The 21,936-nt window shown below is 42.2% G+C and overlaps 1 protein-coding gene across 2 annotated transcripts; it reads right to left on the bottom strand.

Annotated features, from left to right (window-relative positions):
• Positions 1 to 109: 109 nt before the first annotated feature.
• Positions 110 to 20,003, bottom strand: cops3 (COP9 signalosome subunit 3). 2 transcript variants are annotated; one of them, XM_054748995.2, is made up of 13 exons: positions 19,816 to 20,003; positions 18,813 to 18,942; positions 18,529 to 18,641; positions 14,397 to 14,446; positions 13,663 to 13,755; positions 12,598 to 12,777; positions 12,363 to 12,503; positions 8,737 to 8,910; positions 8,565 to 8,651; positions 8,263 to 8,376; positions 8,106 to 8,186; positions 5,951 to 6,022; positions 517 to 887 (listed from the first exon to the last, which is right to left on the bottom strand). In XM_054748995.2, the coding sequence occupies exons 1-13, from the start codon at positions 19,868 to 19,870 to the stop codon at positions 834 to 836; spliced, it is 1,344 nt and encodes a 447-aa protein (XP_054604970.2). In that variant the 5' UTR covers positions 19,871 to 20,003; the 3' UTR covers positions 517 to 833. The 2 variants fall into 2 exon arrangements, with proteins under 2 accessions (XP_015819201.3, XP_054604970.2); XM_015963715.3 differs by lacking the exon at positions 5,951 to 6,022 and having other exon boundaries at positions 110 to 887; positions 19,816 to 20,002.
• Positions 20,004 to 21,936: the final 1,933 nt, after the last annotated feature.

Raw genomic sequence — 21,936 nt, forward strand, 5'->3', positions numbered from 1 at the left:
CGCGTTACCCACATCCGCCTGTGTAACGAGGCAAGGCGTACATCAGCTTCAAGGAGCGCTATGCGGTTAGAAACAGACTCAAAACACACCGTACAGAGGAAGAGCTGGGTAAAATGTTCTTAAACAATTTATTAACAGATCCACAATGCGCGGGAACCCATATTACATGACAGTTTGGTTCGACTTCACCGCCTGTAACAAGCCGCCGAGTTCATGTACAGTGCACTGGCGCCCTCTAGTGGATCCGACCTAAAAACAAAGCAAGAAAAACAAAAAGGTGCACCAGATCGTGTTCGACTTTCTCACAGCACCCAGATCAGTCAAGGGCATGTCCATTTGTACAGTTTTGCAATTGGTATTTACATTCTAGCCGAGGAGAGAAAATAATTCTTTACAAATGTAGACTATAACCATATTTATCCCTCGTCACCCATAGATGTTTTGCCTCATATGTAATGCCCTCCAGCCACGGCCATCATGCAGAACCAAAAACAAACAAGTGAGAATATTCACACATATGTTTGGAACAGAGAAGTCCAGTTTTATTGTTGTGGTTTCTGTCAATGTAGCAGTGGTGCTCCAACCTGAACATTGATAAATAAAACACTGACAAAGCTGCTATTTTTTCCTTTTTCTGTAAGGATGGTTGTTATCCTTAAGACACGGTGAAGTAAGAATAACCAAATTCATCATCATTCCACACAATTAGATTTTCCTCAACCAATGTCCTTATGCAACAGAATGTTTGTTTTCCTCCTCTTTAAAAAAATTCTCACTCCTCCTGGGAAGAACATGTCGGGTGGCTGCAGCGTTCCTTCCCTGTCCAAGGCCCCTCATGAATAACTCGATGTTTTGCTACCAACGTCGTCCTCTTGCGAACCCATACTCTGAAAAATATAAATACACAAATCAATCAACTGGGTCACATGATTTACCCGTCAGACAGATCAAACCTTGGCTGCACACATCCCATAATGATTTAATGCAAAAAGAAAAAGCCCATTAGCCATCCATTTACATTACATCTTGTCAGCAAATTTCATTCAAGCATTTGTTTGCAGGGAGGAGGAGATATAAATCCTGAAGCTACAACGTTTTCTTTGCATTAAAGTAAAAGAAAAAGCAAGGAATAATAAATGTTCACCTGATGGATCAGGTAAGATGTTGATCAAAAGCCTACAGAGCAGAGTTGGTGCTGTAAACGTTTGAAGCTAGTATGAGCATGCTAACGGAATAATGAAAGAGTTAGTGGAAGAAAAAAAAAAGACGCTTTTGAAGGAAATCTTGAAGTATTTCAGTGGTACAAGATGTTGGACTTTGGACATTGTAGACCACATTATTTGAGGACCTTTTTGGACCCTTGTAGGTGTAAAAATGCTGTTTGTGGTAGACATGGCCCTTTTCTGTCAATAATTCAAGGCTTTTGAACGACGAATTGGACATTTTTTGATAGAGGTGTGAATTTTACAACAACTCACGATTCAATTTGATTCCAATTGTTGGGGTGAAGATTCGATTCACAATCAACACTCTTAGTAACAAAGTGTCAATTCCAGGATTAACTACCGTACTTTCTTCTGCCAGGTGTCTGTGATGTAGAGAGTTGTGAATGTGATGAAGGAGTGGGTTGCTCTGGAAGTCCGCGCATCACTTGTATACAGCAAGGACGCCACTGACTGACGATCGGTACGAGCAGTGACAACAGCTGTTACTGTCATATCAGACTTCTTCTTGGGGTCTTGTAGTTTGTAGAGGTGTAACTTTGCTGCTGGGCTAAGGTGTCACTTTTAGGGCTGAACGATTAGTTGCATATGCAATTAAATTGCGATGTGACAAAAGGAGAATTTCTAATCGCAACGGCTGCGATTTGACTGGCAGCGAGTGGTTAGCACAATGCTAATATACATTAAAATACCTATAGGGGTGCTAATACTAATGTTGCTGATTATATTCGTACAAATTACGAATTAGGAACGTGCCCATCTGCTACATTTGGAGTCTAATAAAAAGTAAAAACTTCCATTAATCAAATAAGTACAGATATTTTAATAAAGCTAGAAAACTTGTAACTCCAATGAGTTTTGGCTAGCAGCTATAGGGAGCCTAAGTCACTTCCGCATCACGGGTCCCCTTGAAGAACGAAAAAATGAATGCAAGTCAACGGGGCTAAAGGCGCAATTTTTCTAACCCGCTTCGCCTTACGCCCTGGATCACACATATGCTGTATTGCTATTTAAATGAAAACCAGTGATGGGTGTTTCGACCACGCCAGTCACGCACTGAGATTTATCAGCTTGTAAAAGTTCGTAATTACTATGACTACAAACTAGAAATCGACACGTCGCATATGTGACGTCACCACATAATCTCATCTAAATGACCAGATTTATGGAGGTTCTTTCCTCCTGTGGGAAGTTTGCTGAACTTACATCCCTTCTCCCTCAGTTTTCTCCGTGTCTGGTTCAACAACGTCACTTTCGTGAAGCGCATTTGTAGTCCTGGACTTATTTTCACACAGAACCTAAAATATCGTTCCCCCCGTTCGAAAATAAGCACGTTCTTGGTATCAAAATACGTCTTTAAAACTCACGGACATCATACGTGAAATCCATGGCACAAAACAAGCGGAATTAGAAAATAGTGTTTTTAGCCCCGTTGACTTGAATTTGTTTTGTCGTTCTTCTGGGGACCCATGGTGCGGAAGTAACTTAGGCTTCCTATGAACGCAACTTTACTACAGAAGCTCTGCATGGACAAGACGTCAAAAACTCTAAACACAAAAGACTTTAAAAAAATGGGACACCCTTCTTTCTTGAAAATCAACTTTCCCAATTGATGCTAATACCGTTGCTCCTTCAAGGGATGTGCTCCTGACTGCAAAGCGTTGCACCTTCAAATACAATTTTATGTAGACAAATAAACTTGTTGATATGATATGTAGATACATAAACTTGTTTATATCCGGTACAAGTAACACAGATTTATTTCTTTGCTTCCGTTAGTTGAAAAATGAGAAAAGCCCCTTGAGAAAATAATCGTGAAATCACAATTGCAATATTGAAGAAATAAATCACAGTTAAGATTATTTTCCAAAATCATTCAGCCCTAGTCACTTTTGTTCAAATGTTGAAACCCGGTAAGGACCAATTTATTTTATTTATGTATGTTTTTTTCCTAGATTCTCTGGTTCTAATGCAGCGTTTCTTCTTTCCAGGGTTCGTTTCCCACAGCCAAGCACTTTTTAAGCATAATCAAGGTACATTTTCAAACAAGAACACAAGAGGACAGTTGCACCCCACTATCATATGAAATCATTTATTACTAGTATTATTATAGACGATTCTATAACAGGAGATCATTTTAAATGATCGGAATCAGGGGAAAAAGATTGGATATACCATCCCAAGATGGAGATTTTGCAACGTAAGGACAACGGCTTAGTTTTCATTTAAAGTTCACTGCAGCAACTCAGAAAAAAAATAACAACACGCCACCAGCTGACATAAAAAACAAACAAAGAGAAACTGCCTACGGACAGCAAAAAGGTCACAGATAGCAGTAGACTCATCACACTGGATGAGTCTCTGGTTGCAAACGTTCAGCTGTAGCCTACTGGAGCTGCGGTATGAGCGGCTTTCTCCTCACTATTTAACACAAGCAGCTCTCAGGTGTTGTGCAGGGAAGAGCGAGCCTGCTAGCTCCAGCGTGCGTTCTAGAGATAATGTATTGCTGAAATATTGAATTGGGACTCGTTATCAAAACAAACTGATTTGAATCGGCGGCAGAGAAATATGATCAGAACATTCCTAATTACTGATGACATCTTGTAATGTTCCACTAAGCAGGGACAATGTGTGTAAAGGCAACCTTGTTCACGCCCCGGCTCTCACCGTTACCCGCCATTACTGAAAATTCCAACCCTCCCTCTATCTGCAGATGCATTAATTGATAAATATAATTTTACGACAAACAAAACATTTCTGCTAGTAAAAATAATAAAGTAAAAATAACTGTTTTCAGTTAGGACAATAATGATCATATGAATACGATCAGGACTACTAGGGTTCATTAATCTGCCACGGTGTACAATAGGAATACCAAACAGGTGTGGATGTTGATTAAATGTTAATATGGCTAGCCAAAGTCCTCGGGTCTGCTTCTGCAGCCAAAGAGAGGGCGCTCGCTGCAGAACCACAAAGGTGGAGCTACACCAGAGTCAGCCCCGCCCTTTCACGCAAACTCAGCCTAGCCCACTGACTTCTTCTGTTTTTGTTTAACTTCATCACAAACTAACCTGACCCACATGAATTACAGCTGTTACTAGTTTACAATTGTTAATGCTATGTTCTATGCTCCAATTAAACAAGATAAATATAACTTGCTACATGACAAAGCCTGAATATTTCCCGAAATGAAAAGGTTTCTTTTAGCAGAGATCTGCCCACAGCCGCTCCAACAAAAGCGTTCTATACAGCATTTAAGGCTTATTGTTGTGTGGGCTCTGGTAGTCCAGTGGCAAGATCGTCTGTCTTGAGTTTTACTTTCCACTCAGCTGATGCTGGTTCGACTCTCAGTGGGGTCGGTAGCTATCTATTTAGCCAGTTGAAACATTTAGTTTGTTTATATTTTAGTTGTAATGTTTATTTTCTGCTAAATCTTTTTGTCTCTAAAAGTTCTTTGAATTTGGTCGTTCCTAAACAGCTTTTTAGTCGAAACTCTGCTCACAAATGGACTCACACTGGCTAAATAAACAAATAAATAAATAAATAGAAACACATTAGTCATTATATTGTAAACTGTATACCAATAAATTGTTGTAAACATAGTACTGGCAAGTGTAACTAGAAAAGAAGGAAAAGGGTTTTAAACTACCTTTACACTGCCGCTACTGGGAGGTGAACCTGCGCAAAACTACATGCCAGTCTGACTCCATAACCACTTCACCACCACATCTGATAACAAGCTAGTGTCGTTACATGTAATTGTGCCATCCAGAGTGTCTTTGTAGATGGGATGTATGGTTTATCGGCGGTGTCTCAGTAGAGGTCATTTCAGAAATAATTTGTCAGAAAATTCACAGAATATCCAGATTTGAGAACCAAGACCAGACCCGCTTCGGGGGAGGAGACCAAATTGAAGCTGAGATGGGAGGAAAATGCATGAATGGGGCCAAAAATGGCGTTGGCGTATTTCTTATGAGGAAATGACAATATAACATGATAAAAAGTTCCAAAAGTTAGATTTTTTATTTTATGGAACCTTTACAAAAACTGTTCAGTTAACTTCTCAACCCCGTCCTCAATCTTGCATTTTAGATGATATTCTCTATAACACCCTCTTTGGTTCCAGAATGCTATCAAGTCTGACAACTGGAAGGAATTGGACTGACTCTGATGGAATGGGCGGGGCTGACTCTGGAATGGGCGGGGCTGACTCTGGTGCAGCTCCGCCTTTGTGGTTCTGCAGCGAGCACCACTTGGCCAAAGACGGGTCCTGCTTCGGCTCAAACGTCATAAACAACGAGGTGCTTTATTAAGTCGCTGGTATTTCCACGTTTAGTGACACAAATCTTAACACAGATGTTACACTTAGCTCTGCTGAAGTTTACTTTCACGTCATGCAGCCAAAACTTTTTTTTGGGTATCTTATTAGTCCAGGGGCGACATCATCAGCCGCTAAGTCTACTGCGTTATTTATCATCCTCTCATACACCTCTGTTTGCAGAAAATCGTGAATTGAACCGAAATCACAATTTCTGGTAGAAAAATTGCAATTCAATCTTTTCCTGTTCAGCCCTAGCAGGTTTTAATGATCACCATTACTATTTTATTTAGTAAATAGCTACAGGGCTCAGCAGGAACAAAAGGATCTGTGAAAGCCCGTCCTGATGCCTGCCTGGTTTCTCCCAGCAAATGAAGTCTTTTCCCATCGAGTTCTAATCTCTCCTGACCTGTGAAGACCCGGCATCAGCGTCCCTGCTACCGTCCCCTGGCTTTACGCCTCCTCCGCGAGTCTGCTCTGTCTAATGTAACAATAAAGAAAAAAGAAACCATGGAAAACAAAATGTTGAAACAGAATTAGGATGAGTGATGTAGCAGTGAAATTACTGTGGAAATTAACCCCCAAGTCCCTTTGATGCATTTTTTCTCAGCCACTTCCCTCCTTTCACCTGCAGCTCCTCCCTGACAGAGACCACAAGCTCTCACACAAATGAAAGAGAATGTGTTTTATTCCCAGCATGAACTAACTGATGTAACTAGTAAAAACAGTGTTAGCTAGCTTAACGTGATATATTACCAATCAACGAACGGAACAGGTGGGTCTTGATGAGACAAGATTTATGGTAAAGGGTATGTCTAAAGGGAGAAAATGCCCCCGGCTGGGAGGAAACGCGTTAGATGTGACGATGTGGCGGTTTCAGAAGCGTGACGGTGGTAGCAGCTAGCGGGGGCGGGCGAGGTCAGGAGTAGATCGCTGGCGCTGATACTCGGCTGGAACCGGACCAAAATGACGGAGTGGCGCATCGGTTCATTTCATCGTTTTTCTTCTCTGCTACAGTCAATAATACCAGCGTTGGGTCTTCCAGCGGTGTTTCTGTGAGAAAAAAGCATTCAGCCGGCCCAGAAAAAGTTCCGGCAGCTCATCTTGATGAATGAGTGCACGTCAAACTCTAATAAATGCACCGGACAACAATTACTTTTATAGTTTACCTCCTTGTATTACTAGTCACACCTTTCATTGTTTTGATGTCATTTCCTGTCATGTTTACAAATATGACTGCACGTTTGTTTTCATTTAGGTATTTTCCATTAATTAGTTATTAAAACATTTAAAAATATAGTTTTACTGATCCAACGTGTGAAATGTGAATTCTTCACATTACAAGTAGGTGTAGTTAACGTGTTCTTTACACAAGTTGACAAACATCGCGTCAGAAGAAGCAATGTGCATTTTAGTCGACTAAATCGTGAATAAAATGTAAACATTTTTAGTCCAAAGACTAAAAGTACATTTTAGTTTCTTGTCAGAATGAGCACTGGTGACTAGCATACCGGTTTCATGCAGGTCTGCTTCACTGCGGATCCAGAGGAGGCCGCCGGTCCAGCGGCTGGTCTGTGTGTTACGTGGAGTCTGCCGCTCACACACCGGCGTTACAGAGTGGAGCCGACCCGCGCACAGCAGCACTCAGGTTCTGAACCCAGTTTATTCAAGGCTAAATGATCGCTCTTGAGTTTTTATCTTCATCAAACCTGACAGATTTAGTTTACCTTGGTTGATCTCAAATACAAAACGGTACAGTTTAATTACCACGCATTTTCAAGAGGCAGAAACCAATTACTTCCCCTGTCTGGAAAACACGTTATTGAAATTCAAGCATTTTCAAGGATTTCAAGCACCCGTTCGAATGCCGACTTAATAACACATCCTTTAAATCAGCGCCTCTGGGACACAGCGCTCCGTGCCTGGGGGAAACACACCTGTCGCAGACATTGTGCGACAGGTGCACATCCGGTGGCAAGGCGGGGTTACACACAGGTGAGGCTCAGGGAAAACCCAGTCTGTTTCATTAAAATGGGCTTCTGCCTAAAAATACAGGGTATCTGCAGGTATAAGAGCCACATGTAAGACTTTTTAAGACCTTTTTAAGGCCACTTTGACCAAATTTAAGCTATTTTTTAAAATTAAATTTAAGCTATAATTTCCAGCTATTGCCTGGAACCGGTGCTAACCACGTCGTGAAGGTGGGATTAGCCATCCAGTTACCATTAAACTTGCACTTCCCCGTGGCGCGAGCTCCCACTAGCTTAACCAGCTAATGTGCTCATCTAAAAATAGCCCCCTTTCACAACCAGCTGAACGTGTACGGTTCCGCTTACGCCAACATCGAACACAAAAAATGCTGAACACCAACTAGAAATTCACAAAAATTTTACAGAAATAAAATAATCTTGTTTATTGGGTCTTTGGTCATTTAAGACCTTTGGAAACTGGATTTAAGGATTTTTAAGGCCTTAAATTTGGAAAAGCTAATTTAAGACTTTTTAAGGACCCGCGGATGCCCTGAAATAACAATTAGAAACAGAACACACGGCAGGCTGTCTCACCTTCTGCACAAACTGTGGGTTTACTGTAATTTCTTGATCCATAGACTTTAGTTTCTCGTCCAGCTCTATACATTTCAACATCTGAAAAGAAGAACAGACATTTGCTTCAAACTGATGCCCACGGCGGGAAAACCCACAGGCCACATCCCATCCTCACCTCTTGGTCTATTTTGTGGAGCATTGCAGGGTTGTTGTATTTTTCGGGGTTGTCGTGGAAGCAGACCATGCCATCTTTTTGGTTAATGCTAGCGTAGATTTCACCATCTTCAATCTGAAAGAAGGACCGGGAGCAAAACTCAGCATCAGCAGTCAGCTGGGTGAATGTTGGAAAAGGTTTTGGTAACAGAAGGAATTTGGATCTTCTGCATCTTTGAACTCGATTCTGGGCAAAATACTGAAACCCTCGAAATCAAGACGGACACATTTAGCAGCATGAGCTGATCCTCATACGACACTCACCATGTGTAAGACGTATTTCTCTGCTTCCTGGGGACCTGAAAGCTGCACTCGACTCGCCATGTCTTGCAAAGACAACGTGAGAAAGGTCTGTGAGGATTGGACGACACAAACTCATGAGACTTTTGAGAGACAAGCGTGACTTTCTGTGGTTTCTGTGGTGCCGAGCCGCCACCTTTGTTAGCCTCTGTATGTTCTTCTTGTAGAGGGAGGAGAGGCACTGTTTCACCAGGCCCGTGTTGTTGTCTTGCGTGAAGGTTTCACTGCGCTTGTTGACCAGGCTGCGGAGCTCAGCTGGGTTGTTGGTGGCGTACACCTGAGCCAACTCGTGGTACGCGTTGCTCAGGGGCTGAAGCCAAAACAATGAAAGGGAGAGAACAGAAGGAAAACTTAACACACACACACACGCGTAAAGTGGCCAAGACAGAGCTAAACAACATTCAGGAGGGTCATTTGGGTTTCATTCAGGCATCCTATCATGCTGTTTTAAATAGTTCCCAGTGGTCTTTAAACTGTGAGGCTGTTTTCCACGACTGAGTTTCTACATAGTGGCAGTAGCTCATTAAAAATTTGCCTCTGGGTTGTGGGCGGAGCAGTTGGTGCGGAGGGCAAGCCGGAATGAACGGACACATTTCCTGATGACCAACTCAGCGGTCAGGATTGTTGCATGGAAGGTGGAGCAGGTCACCAAATTCAGTCACATGGGCCTGCTCTGAGCTCCTCCTTCGCTCCACCCGTCTCAATCTCTCCTCCACGGTGACTCTGAGCAGGTTGTGTGTGAGCGAGCTCAGTCCAACTTCCTAAACTCATCTGATGAAATGCGTCAGCTTTGTGTTTGGGAGTGGCGTGCTGGCTGCCTGCTCAGCACTAGAATCTTCTTGGAGCTGCGTCGGAATAGCGCGGCGTAACGCAAACTCGTGGTTCCCGTGGCGGTGCGACCTACTCAGAGCCCGGCTTCACCCTCTCTCCAGGACCGAGTCCCAAACCACACCGGTGCAGTTCTGTTCAGGGGAGGAGGCGTAAGCCGACGTCTTTTCTGGCCGTTAATTCCACGTCTTCCGGTGCGTCTCGTTTGGACGTTTAACAATTAAAATGTGGGCACCTTATTAATGACACATTAATTAATATTAATGTATAACTAATTTGCGTGCCTGTGCACATGCACGGATTATCCGAAGGGGCGTGGCCTTGTAAAAGGTGTGATCGGTTGCCCAAGTCCCTTTTTATCGAGGCTGTACCAACAGAGCTGTGGTGTCGGTCCATTTAGGAAGCCACTCGAGGTGGTGATGTGTAAAACCAGAGTTTATTTGTGGAATTATATCATTTAATACGGCCACTTCTGCCTTTGATGCTCTTGTTACATACACACACACACACGCGCGCACACACACACACACACACACACACACACAGTGGACTGTATATTCACCAACGTTCTGCGTTCCTTCTGGTGGTGTTTGAAAACGGCGTTTATTTGAGGAATTATATCACTTAATGCAGGGTGACCACATTTCCATTTCCGAAAAAGAGGACCGGGGATGGTGCCTACCGATGACATCACACTATGGCAACGCCATCCATGATCTGCGGTGTTAGGTCTGCAAGGCAGCCGAGTGGACGAAACATCACCATGGCAACGCTTCTGGCTTCGGAGACAACCACATTTCTTTTAATTATATAGATTGTAAGAAAACTATATACAGATTCACATTTGAGCCTAAATCTCATATGCACCAGCTGGGATTTGAACCATAAGTAGGGAGTCTTACTGGTGGAGCTATCCATTTGACATTTGAACATTGACAAGACTCCTCAGAGGCTGAGGGGGCAGACAGGAGTGGAGGTTGTGCTCCACCCAGTGGGTTGTGATGTCACAAATCTGCTAATTAATTATACCAAGGTGGAGCAGGTCACCAAATTCAAACTGTTGGGTGTTAGAGTAGACGACTTATTATCCTGGTTGGATCACGTTGACCACAGAGTCAGTACGATGGGCCGAGGAATCTTTGTGAAGAAAGTGCTCTGCATGTTGTTCTACCGCTGTACTGAAACATGTTGTTCAAAGTCTTGATTGATCTCATTTACAGTACCGTACAGTCGTTTGGTCCAGAAACAAACTGCTAATGGCTCAGAACAGAGCAGGCAGAGTCGTTTTGAACGGTCCTCTTCGAACCAATGTGCACCAGATGCATTTTGAGTTGTCATGGTTAACTGTGGAGGCTATAGTCTTCTGATGTTTGTGCAAAAAGTTATGACTAATAATATTCATCATCATATGAAAGACGAAATATTACTTAGTGGATATGGCCATGAGCACATAACACTCAAGCAATAACATGGTGATAGTGTCAAGACCTAGAAGTCATTTCATGAGGAAAGCCGTTCTCTATAGAGGGACTGTTGAGTGGAATACGCCACCAGGTTTCGTTAGGGAAATCCAAAATCAAGCTCTTTTAAGAAAAACATTAAAAAAAAAGGCTTAAGGCACTTTCTGTTATTGTTTTGTTCTCGTAGCTGTGATGGAACGAGAAGAAAGGTATTTTCAGATGGCTCTGCAAGTTAAGGGGGATCTTTTCGATGGCACTGGTTGGCCACTACAGCTTTTAAAATCCTAATGTAATCATTTATAATGTTTTAATCATTTGAATTGTTAAATGTATTTTGTATTTTGAAAATGGACCCCAGGAAGATTAGCAACCACTGCTGTGGAAGCTAATGGGGATCCAAACAGCACAATAACCCTCCAACCCTCAATGCCTCCCCCTATCCACACGGAGGTGACATGCGCTGCTTATCGTGGCTGCAGGAACTGAAGTGGGGATAGTCCCAACCCACCACCCCACCTAGTGGACACTTATGTTGTGTTGTCTGAAGTCTGTTGCATATCTGTCTGAGGTGTTTTTTTGCAGAGCAACGCTGCCCTCCCGGTGGAGGGTAACTCTGAAGTGCCTTTTTTCCCTCCACCTGAACCAATCCTCATGTTACCCTCTTGTCTCTATTAAGGTAGCGCGACTCGGGTTGCGAATGACCACAGTCACCAATTCTTGTCACGTGTCTTGCCCATGTATGTCTGATCTCTGAATTGTGTGTACTGAAACTCTAATTTCCCTCTGGGATTAATAAAGTATATTTGATGGATTTGATTTGATAAACAAACAAACCCAGACAGTTTTAGGCCACATGTTTTCATCTGCTACGGATTCACAGCATTTTTAACGCAGAAAGGCAATCTTGAGCTTAAGCTTCTTTAGATGTGTCATGTAGCATAAGACCACGTCTCAAGAACATGTTAAAAACAGAAAAAAACACAATTATTTTCATTGGAGTGGGTCTTTGAAAAAGAAAAGCAGGTACGTGTAGCTGCACAGCACGCTAGAACCAAAGTATTTTCTTTGTCTTACCAAAGGGTCAGGGCACATTTAAAGCCCTGTGAGATTCTAACTCCAGAGCCACAAAAGTTCAGAAAAACACCCGACTGCTCCAGTTCAAGGAACAAACTAATGCAGATGGAGCCGAGCACTGATGTATTCTAGTTTAAGATGCAGGACCTGGTAGAAATAAACAGGATGTTGTAGAACTTTCAGTAAATTTAACATTTTTATGGTGGAAGACATGAAGTCAAATAGACACATCTGAAGGAGAAAACTTGTTTTTTGAATAAATAATTAAACTTTGATATTTAAAAGCACAAAAACAAGCATAAGGACAGTAAAGATGGTCCCAGTTGGCCAATCAGATGCATACAGCATTCATATCACTGTGGGTAGAAGACAGATAAGGGTAACAGCTGATGGGTGGTACCTTGATGAACCTCGCTACGATCTGTGAGGTGTATTTGGGCAGCTGCTGCACTTTGCCATGGAGGATGAGCGACACCAGGATGTATTTCTTATAAGCTTCCAACATGATGTGGCTCACTGCCATGGCTGGAGTGGTTATTGCCTGTCAGTGAAAGTGCAGAGGAGAGAACACAGCTCCAGGTGACAGATTCTGAAAAGGCTGCTAAATCGAGCTCAGACACTAAAGAAAAAGGTACCTGTTCATAAAAATACAGTGCTCTTTCAAAGTTTTTCAGGCCCGTGTAGATCATGCCACCATAGTAGTAGTAACATAAAAAGTGCTTTGCGTCATACGCGCCATTCTCCTTGCAGATGTCCATCATGTCCACCTCCAAGAAGGGCAGGGCGGGTTTGAAACACTTCGCTAACAAGCACAGCTGCAGGAGAGAGAGAGCAGAGTCGCTGAGGGGTGAGACGGGGGTCAGCTCTGCAGACTTAGACCAACAGGCGGCAGCGTCGAGGTGTTTAGTGATTAAAATGGTTACTCTTTTGCTCCCATATAAACCATAAAAACGACCATCGTCTGGTGAGCTTAGGATAACATAACAAAGTACTTCTGTCACATACAGTCTAAAGCACACCAACTGTCCAGCGTCGTGAAAACATGGCTGCTATGGAAGCCCGGAGGTCCAAATGTGATTTTTCAGGAGTGGTGATGTTTACAGCATCATCACCAGGCACCGACCCACAGAACAGCTAGGTCTGGATTAAAATAGAGATGTATTTTCTGACTTGTGTTACACACCACCAGTGTGTTTTGGCTTCATTCTGCCATCTTTACCAACGCTGACTTCTAAAGGCTAAATTCGAACATGCTCAAAGAGTAAAATATGAATGTTTTAAATAATAACACCATCTTTGTGATTGTAGCTGAAATCAAAATACAAAATATGTGAATAATTATCAGCAGCAGCATGATGTAGAAGCTCTGGGGCATCCAGAGTTCGAGTTCAATAGAAATGTCTTCAAATTTCTACAAAAACAAACATTAGATGCGAGACTGTTGGTGGTGTAAAGGCATTTAGAACAGTGTCTCATAAGCAGCACTGACATTTAGACAAGTGGAGCCATTTTCAGATGTGTCTTGGCTGTGCCCTAGCCTAGCTGTTAGCTCATCAGTCCTAAAGGACACAAGCTCTGTTTCTCCAAACTGAAGCCATGAGACAATACGTCATTTTGATGCAGAAACACACTTCAAAATGGCAAAAATCCCTTCAACAACACGTCCCATAGTGACACATTTGTAGCAGAGCGAGTCTCACCTGACACAGGTCTGCATGAACTGAGGTAAGTTGGTTTGTGTTCATCTGCATTTTGTCTATTGCCTGCTTCAGGATGACCACGCCCCTCAACGGCTGTGGGAGGAGAAAGAGGAGTTATCCTGCTGCGGCCTGCATGAAACATCCAAACAAACTCAAAACGACTGGGCCGACTATTTTAAAATCCATTAAAATATTTAGACCAGGACAGAAAAGGAGGAACGCACCACCCCTGGGTGTGCAAACACAGCGCGGCATAAATGATGGAAGGACTGGTGTGGGAGCAGAAGACAGATGAGGGTTCCACCCGCAGGAACTTCAGAACTGGGACGTTGGACTGTAGCTTTCACACACATTTATGATGCGTTTGCTAAAAGGAAAACGTCACAGCAGCCAGAAAACCTCAAACTAGCGTAGGGGAAGTGGGTTTTTCTGCCAGAGGCCAGTGAATTTCCTTTGGTAAGTGTCTGACGCTGTCAGTGTTTCACATGAATAAATCAGAACGAGCTCCTCTCTGCTGGAGACGTCACAAATCCAAACAGGACATAAAAAGGTTAAAATCAAGTCAAGAAAATGTCTAAATAAAAGAGTGATTTCTGTTTTACTTTGTCCAGGATTTAACGTTTAAACCACTAAAACGTGCTGCACGTGAAAACACCAACAGTCTGTCTGATCTTTGAAGAATCACAAAGAAATGAGAAATGATGTAAAACCATCATGGAGGGTAAACACGTCACCTGTTTTCGCTCTACGAGGGCATTCGTCAGCTGGTGGCAGAGACCAGCAACTGCAAGAAAACACAACAGAGGAGTCAAAGAAACAAACAGATGCTGCAGATTCTCCACAGGCACAGAATTTTACTCCAACAGAAACAAGTCTGAGTCTCTGAACAGGAAGCTTACACTCCACGCTGCAGAGACGCCCGCATAAATACAATAGTGCTGCTTGGCCCTTCCCACCGGAGACGCGTAGCAGCAGGGGAGCAGCTGTCACCGACAGAGCAGGAAGTCACACGCGTGACTTCGTCAGTAAACACAACAACAAGCAGGAGAAAATTACAACATGGTTTGTGTTTTATGTTCTGTCCGTTTTATAATCGCCAATACGGACCTGAAGAACAAAGGGGACCGCTAGCTAGGTGATAACTTCTCACGGGGCCGCAGTTAGTAACCTTTTTTTTAAAGTAAAGCAACTGGAAGGCAGTATGTTTCTTTATTCTGAAAATCTCGGGAGCTTCGCTCCGTTTCTGCGTCCGATTTCCTGTCTTTCCTTCCCCAAAAATGTCGAACTTGACCCGTTTCAGAGGCGTCACGCGTAGAAAATAGAACCGGCACGTAAAGGGCCGCGACATGCTGCTCCTGCTGCTGACGGCTCCGGTGGAGAGGAGGGGCGAGACTGACGCATCAGTGTTACAGCGGGACTAAAGACATGATCAGAGACAGGTTACAGCTGGATGATCTAGGAAGGTAGAAGATCAGGACGTCTGAGCGGTGAACAGGTGAGCGGACCTTCGGGACGTCCCGCCAAGAAGGGCACGGCTGCAGATCCACACCTGCAGCCGTAGATATTCATCACATCTTCCTCGTTCTTCACGGGCCGTGATGCACTTGGATGAAAACATCTGCCTCTTTAGCTCCTGATCAGCTGATGACAGCTTCAACACACCGCGCTGCTGAATTAGTAACGCACGCATTTTCTTATCAGTAACGGAAACAGCGTTATGATAAAAACAAGACAGTAACTAATTAGATTACTCGTTACTGAAAAAACTATTTGTTTACAAACACCGTTATTTTAAACAGTGCTGTTCCCATCACTGTACGCTGGTGATCTTCTTAGTCCCTACACCCCCAGCAGGTCCCTGAGGTCCAGTGATCAAAGCCTACTGGTTGTGCAGCACCAGGCTAAAGGTCAAAGGTGACAGATCATTTGCTGCTGTGACCCCCAGACTCTGGAACTCTCTCCCCCTGAGCCTGAGATCAGTGGACTCAGTGGTCTCCTTTAAAACTCACCTGTTCAGGCTGGTTTTGGTGGGACCTTCATCACCAACCTCTCCTCATTTTCTCTTTCCCCTTCCTCACATTTTTAATCTTCACAATTTAATCCTTGTGATTTTTGCCTTGAGAGGCACCGTTTAAAAGGTGGCTTCTTCTTCTTCTACCAAAAACACAGATTTGTGACAACAGCCGTTTTCAGATGATGTCAAGCGTAAAGCGCACGTTTTAAGAGCTATCGGTTTACGCCAACGGGGGCAGTGTTGTGACGTTTAGCTTAAAAAAACAGAGAATAGCTTGTTGTCCGAGCAGGAAGCGGGGTGCGTTTGTTTTAGGAGTGACAGTTGGAAAACGACTGGATGCCATGTCACAGAGTGTGGAGATACAGTGAAAAATAATGGAGGCTTATTCTGGACGTGTGCATCATGCGCTGTTTTCCAACACTGTCACAAGACAGCTACGAGTGTAGCCGTCAGACGGCACCATTCCATTTTAAACGCAGCGGCTTTGTGGTTTCTGAGAGCCTGAATCAGAAACCAGCATCTCTAGGAGACATGAAGAACCTGTTGGCTGCATTGGCGAATATAAAAGCAGAAGCTGTTTGACACAATAAAACGAAGGAAAGACGTCCCATCTTTTGAAGTGGGAAGCTGATGAACCTGTCGCAGACAGCTTGCTGAGCAACCCCAGTTTGGGAAAACCAACGTTAGTTCTGATCAGATGGATGAGCTGCTGGCCAGCTGCAATGTGATTTACCATCTTAGCTCAGCACGCTTCTGGAATAACAATGAAAAGTAAAAACGGACAAAACAATATTTTGATCAAATGCAATGATTTTTTGTAGATTGGAACAATTTAAAGCAGGGGTGCCCATACGTTCTCACCTTGTGAGCTACTTTTAGAATGAGGGTCGGTGGTTCACGCAAACACGATGTCTGAGTGCTGGTGTCGCCGTGGTGCATGACCAAGGGCAGCTTGACGGGCTGAACTGTGACTCGTTTCTAACTTGTTTGGCCAATCGGATATAATCCCTCTCTAATCTGAGGTTGGTCAAACAGCGACCTACAACAAGTGAGACTAGGGATGGTACCTTTGACATTTGAATTGATCCGGTACTAATTCCCGGTACCTAGGAATCGATACCGGTACTTAACGGTACCAATTTTTGATACTTTTGAGTGATTATAATTTTAATTCTCTTTTATAATATATTTTTTCTTAATATATAACCATATTTGATAAATATCACGATAAATAACATACAACTGTTTGTATTTTAACATCGTCCTTGTAGTTTTATAAGCTGATAATTAAACTGAAGCAAACATCTTTACTGTGAACTAAATTTACTGTGTCTTCATTCCTTTTGCCGTCCTTTTTCATTTGATTTTTCCTACTGGGAAGTTAGAATTTCCAAGAAGAAAGTGAACGCACCATTAGCTGATAACGATGGTGGCAATGGAAGCTAGCATACCAAGCTAACGTTATCTTAAACAGTTTATTTAGCTGCTGGAGCAGATTAAAACGATGATGCCTCACACTTAAGATCGTTGTCACTGGTTTCATCTTCACCCAATCACCCGTCGCACTTAGTAAAGTGAAGCCAAACTTTAGAGCGCGTTCATGTTCTTCCAGTCGGGAATTCCGAGTTCCGAGGAGAAAGCGAATGCACCATTAGCGAAACGGAAGCTAACATATCAAGCTAATTATATTTACCTACCGGAGCAGATTAAGATGAGGATGTCTCACTTAGATCGTTGTCGCTGGTTTCATCATCACCCAGTTACCCATCACATTTAGTGAAGTGGACCCAAGCTTTAGCGTGCGTTCTTTCTACCCATGCTGCTCTGTTTACAACTGGCTCGCAGCGAGCGACGACAAAATACTCTTGCGCATGCGCAGCTGTCTTGGCAAGTTCTCGTTATGATGGACGGGTACCGAAACGAGGCACCGTTTGAAATGACGTGAATCGGTGCTCGGTCGGTACTATGGAATTCGGTCGGTACCTTAAAAAGTACCGAATTCGGTACGCATCCCTAGGTGAGATATTACCTGTTCACACCTGTTCCACAGAACCCCACATCAAAAGATGTGTACTGTTTATCTAAGCTTGATCTTTAAAATTCACATCACAGAAGATAAAACCTGCAATAAGAAGATTCTCCCAAAAATGGGATGAATAGGAAGAAGATATTAAAACAGATCATCAAAGAGTAACTTTTACAGCAAAACATCACGACAGTGGTAAGAAACTTGTGTACAAGAGTAGAAATTACACATTAGAACTAACAAGACCTCAGTGACGGAGCTTAAAGACCAAGTTCACCCATTTCAACACATTTGCAGTGGTCTGTAGTTTAAATAAATGCCTTGTGAGTCGATCTCAGTGGGGAAAAAAGCTCTCGATACTGCTTCAGGAAGTAGAAGTTAGCTCGAGGAGTGAGGGGCGGAAGACTCTGATTGGCTAACAGCAACACGACTCTACCACTGACTCTGCAACACTGATGTTTTACCTCCACAAACAACACAAGCGTTGTGTAGTTGCTAATGCTAACAGTTAGCTTGTACTAGCCGAGACGTTCTTTGGACTGTAAATCAACAACAGCCTTCCACATCATGAGCCAAGATGGATGAGTCCATGATGCCAATTTTCAGTGTGACAGATCGGTGTGGTTTATTCTAATTTGAGCGTTTCTCCATCTATTTTCTACTGGTGGCTAATGCAGGAAAAATGGGTAGAAGACTATTTTCACATTCAGCCAGCATGATAAACTCCAAGTGACTGATCACATTTCAAAAATAAAAAGTAAAAACTGGTTATAAGTTAACTTAGTCTTTAAACAACAAATGCCCAGCAGGCCACACGTGGACTTACAAGTGTCTGTTGCATATCTAATGTGTTCCCCGTTGCAGGTACTGATGAAAAGCTGAACTTGGGAGAAGAGCGTCTCAAAGTCTGGGATGTTTGGCATGGAGAACTTTACGAATCTACAGCAAAGATCAGAAAACGACATTTAGAAGGAAAAAGACGAGTTTTATTTCTCTTACCAGAACATTTCACAGAATATAAAAGAGTCACCAACAAATAAGAGGGAGCATGGTAGCTGTCTTTTTCTGTGAAACAGTAATACAAGAGTCAAGGTAGACGTAAAAACTTACAACACAGCCAGCACGCCAAGGGAGTGCTCCTGGATGTCCAAAGCCCCCAGCACCGTGTCCAGGTGGGATAGATTTTTGGCCAGCAGCTCCCCACTCTTGTTGATCAACTCACACAGCTGAGTCATCTGACCTGAGAGAGGGACGGAGACAAACATCAGACAACTTAATCACCTGTACTCTACTTCACGTTGTTTAGAGGTTTGGGAAATCTGAATATGTGTCTCCACAGCAAGTGGAAATGCAGATTTTGTTCTCTGTTTTAATACAATGAAACAGCTTTATTAGTATTGTTGCAGCAAACTAAAAAGGCATGTTACAAATATGTTTCAAAGATGTGTTTTTATGGAAGTATCAGGGGAACCAAGGATGTCTCCTCAAACGCGTAAAAGACCAAACGAGACCTTCACTTTTCATTTCATGTGGGCTGAAACTATTACTACACGCGCCAAATCATCAAAAGGCCGTCTACTTCCTCATTCATCAACGCAATTAAGCAATTATTCATTGACGTTAAAACAAATAAATTCACAACATTGTTAATAATCGGCAAGACTTTTAAGTATTTGAGTAAAATCGATCGCTGTAATGCCTTGACAAGGCCTTGGACGAGAAGAGCTGAAGTGACTGACAGATGCCTTTCGACCAATCATATTCCAGATTTCGGTACACCAGCCAATCACGTGGGACGGTGGGCGGGACTACCGGTAGGCAGAAACCAGAAATTATTTTTCAGATCAAAAACAAAAACTACATTAGAAACATTTCGTTGAGTAAATTCTAGAGTTTGCAATAGCTCTCATAGTCCGTGTGCATTAACGCATTCTATGATGATAGTTTACAGAACTCTTAAGGCCTCATAAAGTCATTTTTGTGGTGTGTTTACATGATAAAGCAAAAAGAGGGCTCTGAGCAGTTTGGCTGCCTAGCTATCGGCAAGGCACTGAGTAGCATATGTTGGCTAACTAGCTAATACTCCCGGTTAAGAGGAGTTCAACAGTCCTACCTTGAGCGGAGAGCTGCCGCACATTGTTCACAAACTGCTCCAATGCTGAAGCCATTATTTCCTGGGTCCAAACGGGAGGTAATTTGCAATGTTTTTCATTCAAACGTCCGAAACAACTCGCTCCGTACTGAGACAGGGGGCCACTCAGCCGCCACTGATGAGAAGCTATCGCGAGATCTGTGGAACAGAACAGCCTGCAACGAGAATCACAAACCGTCATTTTGATTCTTAAAGAGGCAGACACACAATTGGCGTTCAATCACTTTTAAACAAAAATTTCCCACTTTTTACATTCGACCGCATTTTGTAACCTAGGGGAAGCCGTGGGGTTGGGAACACACTTACTGCAACATTGTGAAACATTAACTTAGGGTCGTAGTTTCGTTTTTTAATTACAGTGCATCTAGCGGTATTTTACAAAGATGGTTTCAACAGTAAGAGTTCCTCACAAGTTTAATAAAGGAAAACATTTGAAAAGATTTGTAGCACCAAAGTCATTAGTCTGAGCATTTTTTTGATCCACTCATATTTTCTTCTGTTCAATGGGTTGTGATGTTACTGATTTTGTCTAACGTTGACTAAATAGTTCATATTTGAATGTATTTTTGTAAATTTATTTGACACTATTTTTAAATGTCAAAATTAGTAGGACTAACTAATTAAACCTCATATTTTAATTTTTCTAATGGCGTTAACACATCTATTTAAGGCAATGGAGGAGTGACCCATCTGGCTAATCTAACATCTCTTTTTAAAGCATGTGAGGTTTGTAGAACAGTTTGTTCACTTTGGTCAGGCCACCCTTAACCTTTTTTGTTGTGCCTGTGAATTCTTATATTACGGTATAAACGGTTTTCAAAATAAAAGAAGAATTCCGGAATATGTTCCACCTTATCAGAACAGTAAAATAATATGATTACTGCACAAAGAGTAATTGATTGTGGGGTTTATTTATTTTTTATTTTTTTTTTTGTATTTTAAAATTAATTTCCCATTAAATTCTATATGGAGACATTTCCCAGAATGTAATCCACTTATTTAGGAAACTGCTGTCAACTAGGTTTTTTGTGTGTGTCATGCAGTGACTGTAGAAAAAGATGGATAAAGCCCACCTTTTTTGGTGTCATCATAATACATACTTGTGCTGATTTAAAACATGAACAGCAGGGGCGAATCTACGTGTAGAGGTTTAGAGGTGCTGAGCAACCAGAGATGTTCGACCAGGCAAGATACATTTTATTGTTTAGTACATTTTAACACAACATCAATCCCATATTTGTGAAAGGAAAAACAACCTTTTTTTCACAAATCCTATACAGGTTTCATAAACCATAAACTGTTTTTAAGTGATTCTGCTACTAGTGTAGAATAATCTAGTCCAAGTTTGAAGAGTCTAGGTCAGTGGTTCCCAACCTTTATTTCCCTTAAGGGAACTCAAATCTTACCCACATTTACACATTAAAAAACGATTAATTATAAACTTTGTATAGACATGAAGAGTTATAACCCTTATACAGAGTTCTCATTGTAATATTGGGTGTGTGAGATTTTATGTAAATTTTACTAATTTAATCTCGGAAACCTCACATCCTCAGCCTCAGTGGAACCTCTTGGTGGGTCAAGGACCGTAGGTTGGTAACCACTGGTCCAGGTGTTTTGATTTTTTTAAATAAGAAAATATTAAAGATGCTCAGTGAGCGGAAACATTTGGTTGGAAAAACCAGAAATAAGAACCAACTTCAGCTTCATCTGAATTTTGACTAAATGTACCTAATATTTTTAGATCTATGTATGCTTATTTGTTCTTAATTTTCCACATATTTCTGCAACAGTTTTATGTTTTTCTTAACTTCAAAAACTAATAAAACCCAAATGATATTTTTTAAACTGACATCAAATATCAAAGCCTGTGTCTGGGAAAGGTGAGCAGGATCAAACCATTTTTGAGATGGGTGAGATTTGCTCTATTTTTGTTTATGAAAATATGTTTCAACCAAGCACTGTGTCGTTTTTATGTACCACTGGTGTGCTTAAAAATAAGCACAAACTGTAAAAGTAAATAAATGAAAAAATTTAACTCAAACTTTAGGGGTGCTGGGATTCAATTCAGAGGTGCTATGA

This window comes from Nothobranchius furzeri, chromosome 16 (genome assembly GCF_043380555.1).
Source record: "Nothobranchius furzeri strain GRZ-AD chromosome 16, NfurGRZ-RIMD1, whole genome shotgun sequence".
Taxonomy (NCBI): Eukaryota; Metazoa; Chordata; class Actinopteri; order Cyprinodontiformes; family Nothobranchiidae; genus Nothobranchius; species Nothobranchius furzeri.

Bases quoted from the DNA above. Each gene is read 5' to 3' on its own strand.
- cops3 (XM_054748995.2), bottom strand. From the start codon at position 19,870: ATGGCTTCAGCATTGGAGCAGTTTGTGAACAATGTGCGGCAGCTCTCC. The intron at 14,447-18,528 runs GTAAGTCCACGT...GTTTTCTTGCAG, and splicing joins TAGATATGCAACAGACACTT to TTGCTGGTCTCTGCCACCAG. The intron at 888-5,950 runs GTCAGGAGAGAT...TATATTTTTCAG, and splicing joins CTGATGCCGGGTCTTCACAG to AGTATGGGTTCGCAAGAGGA.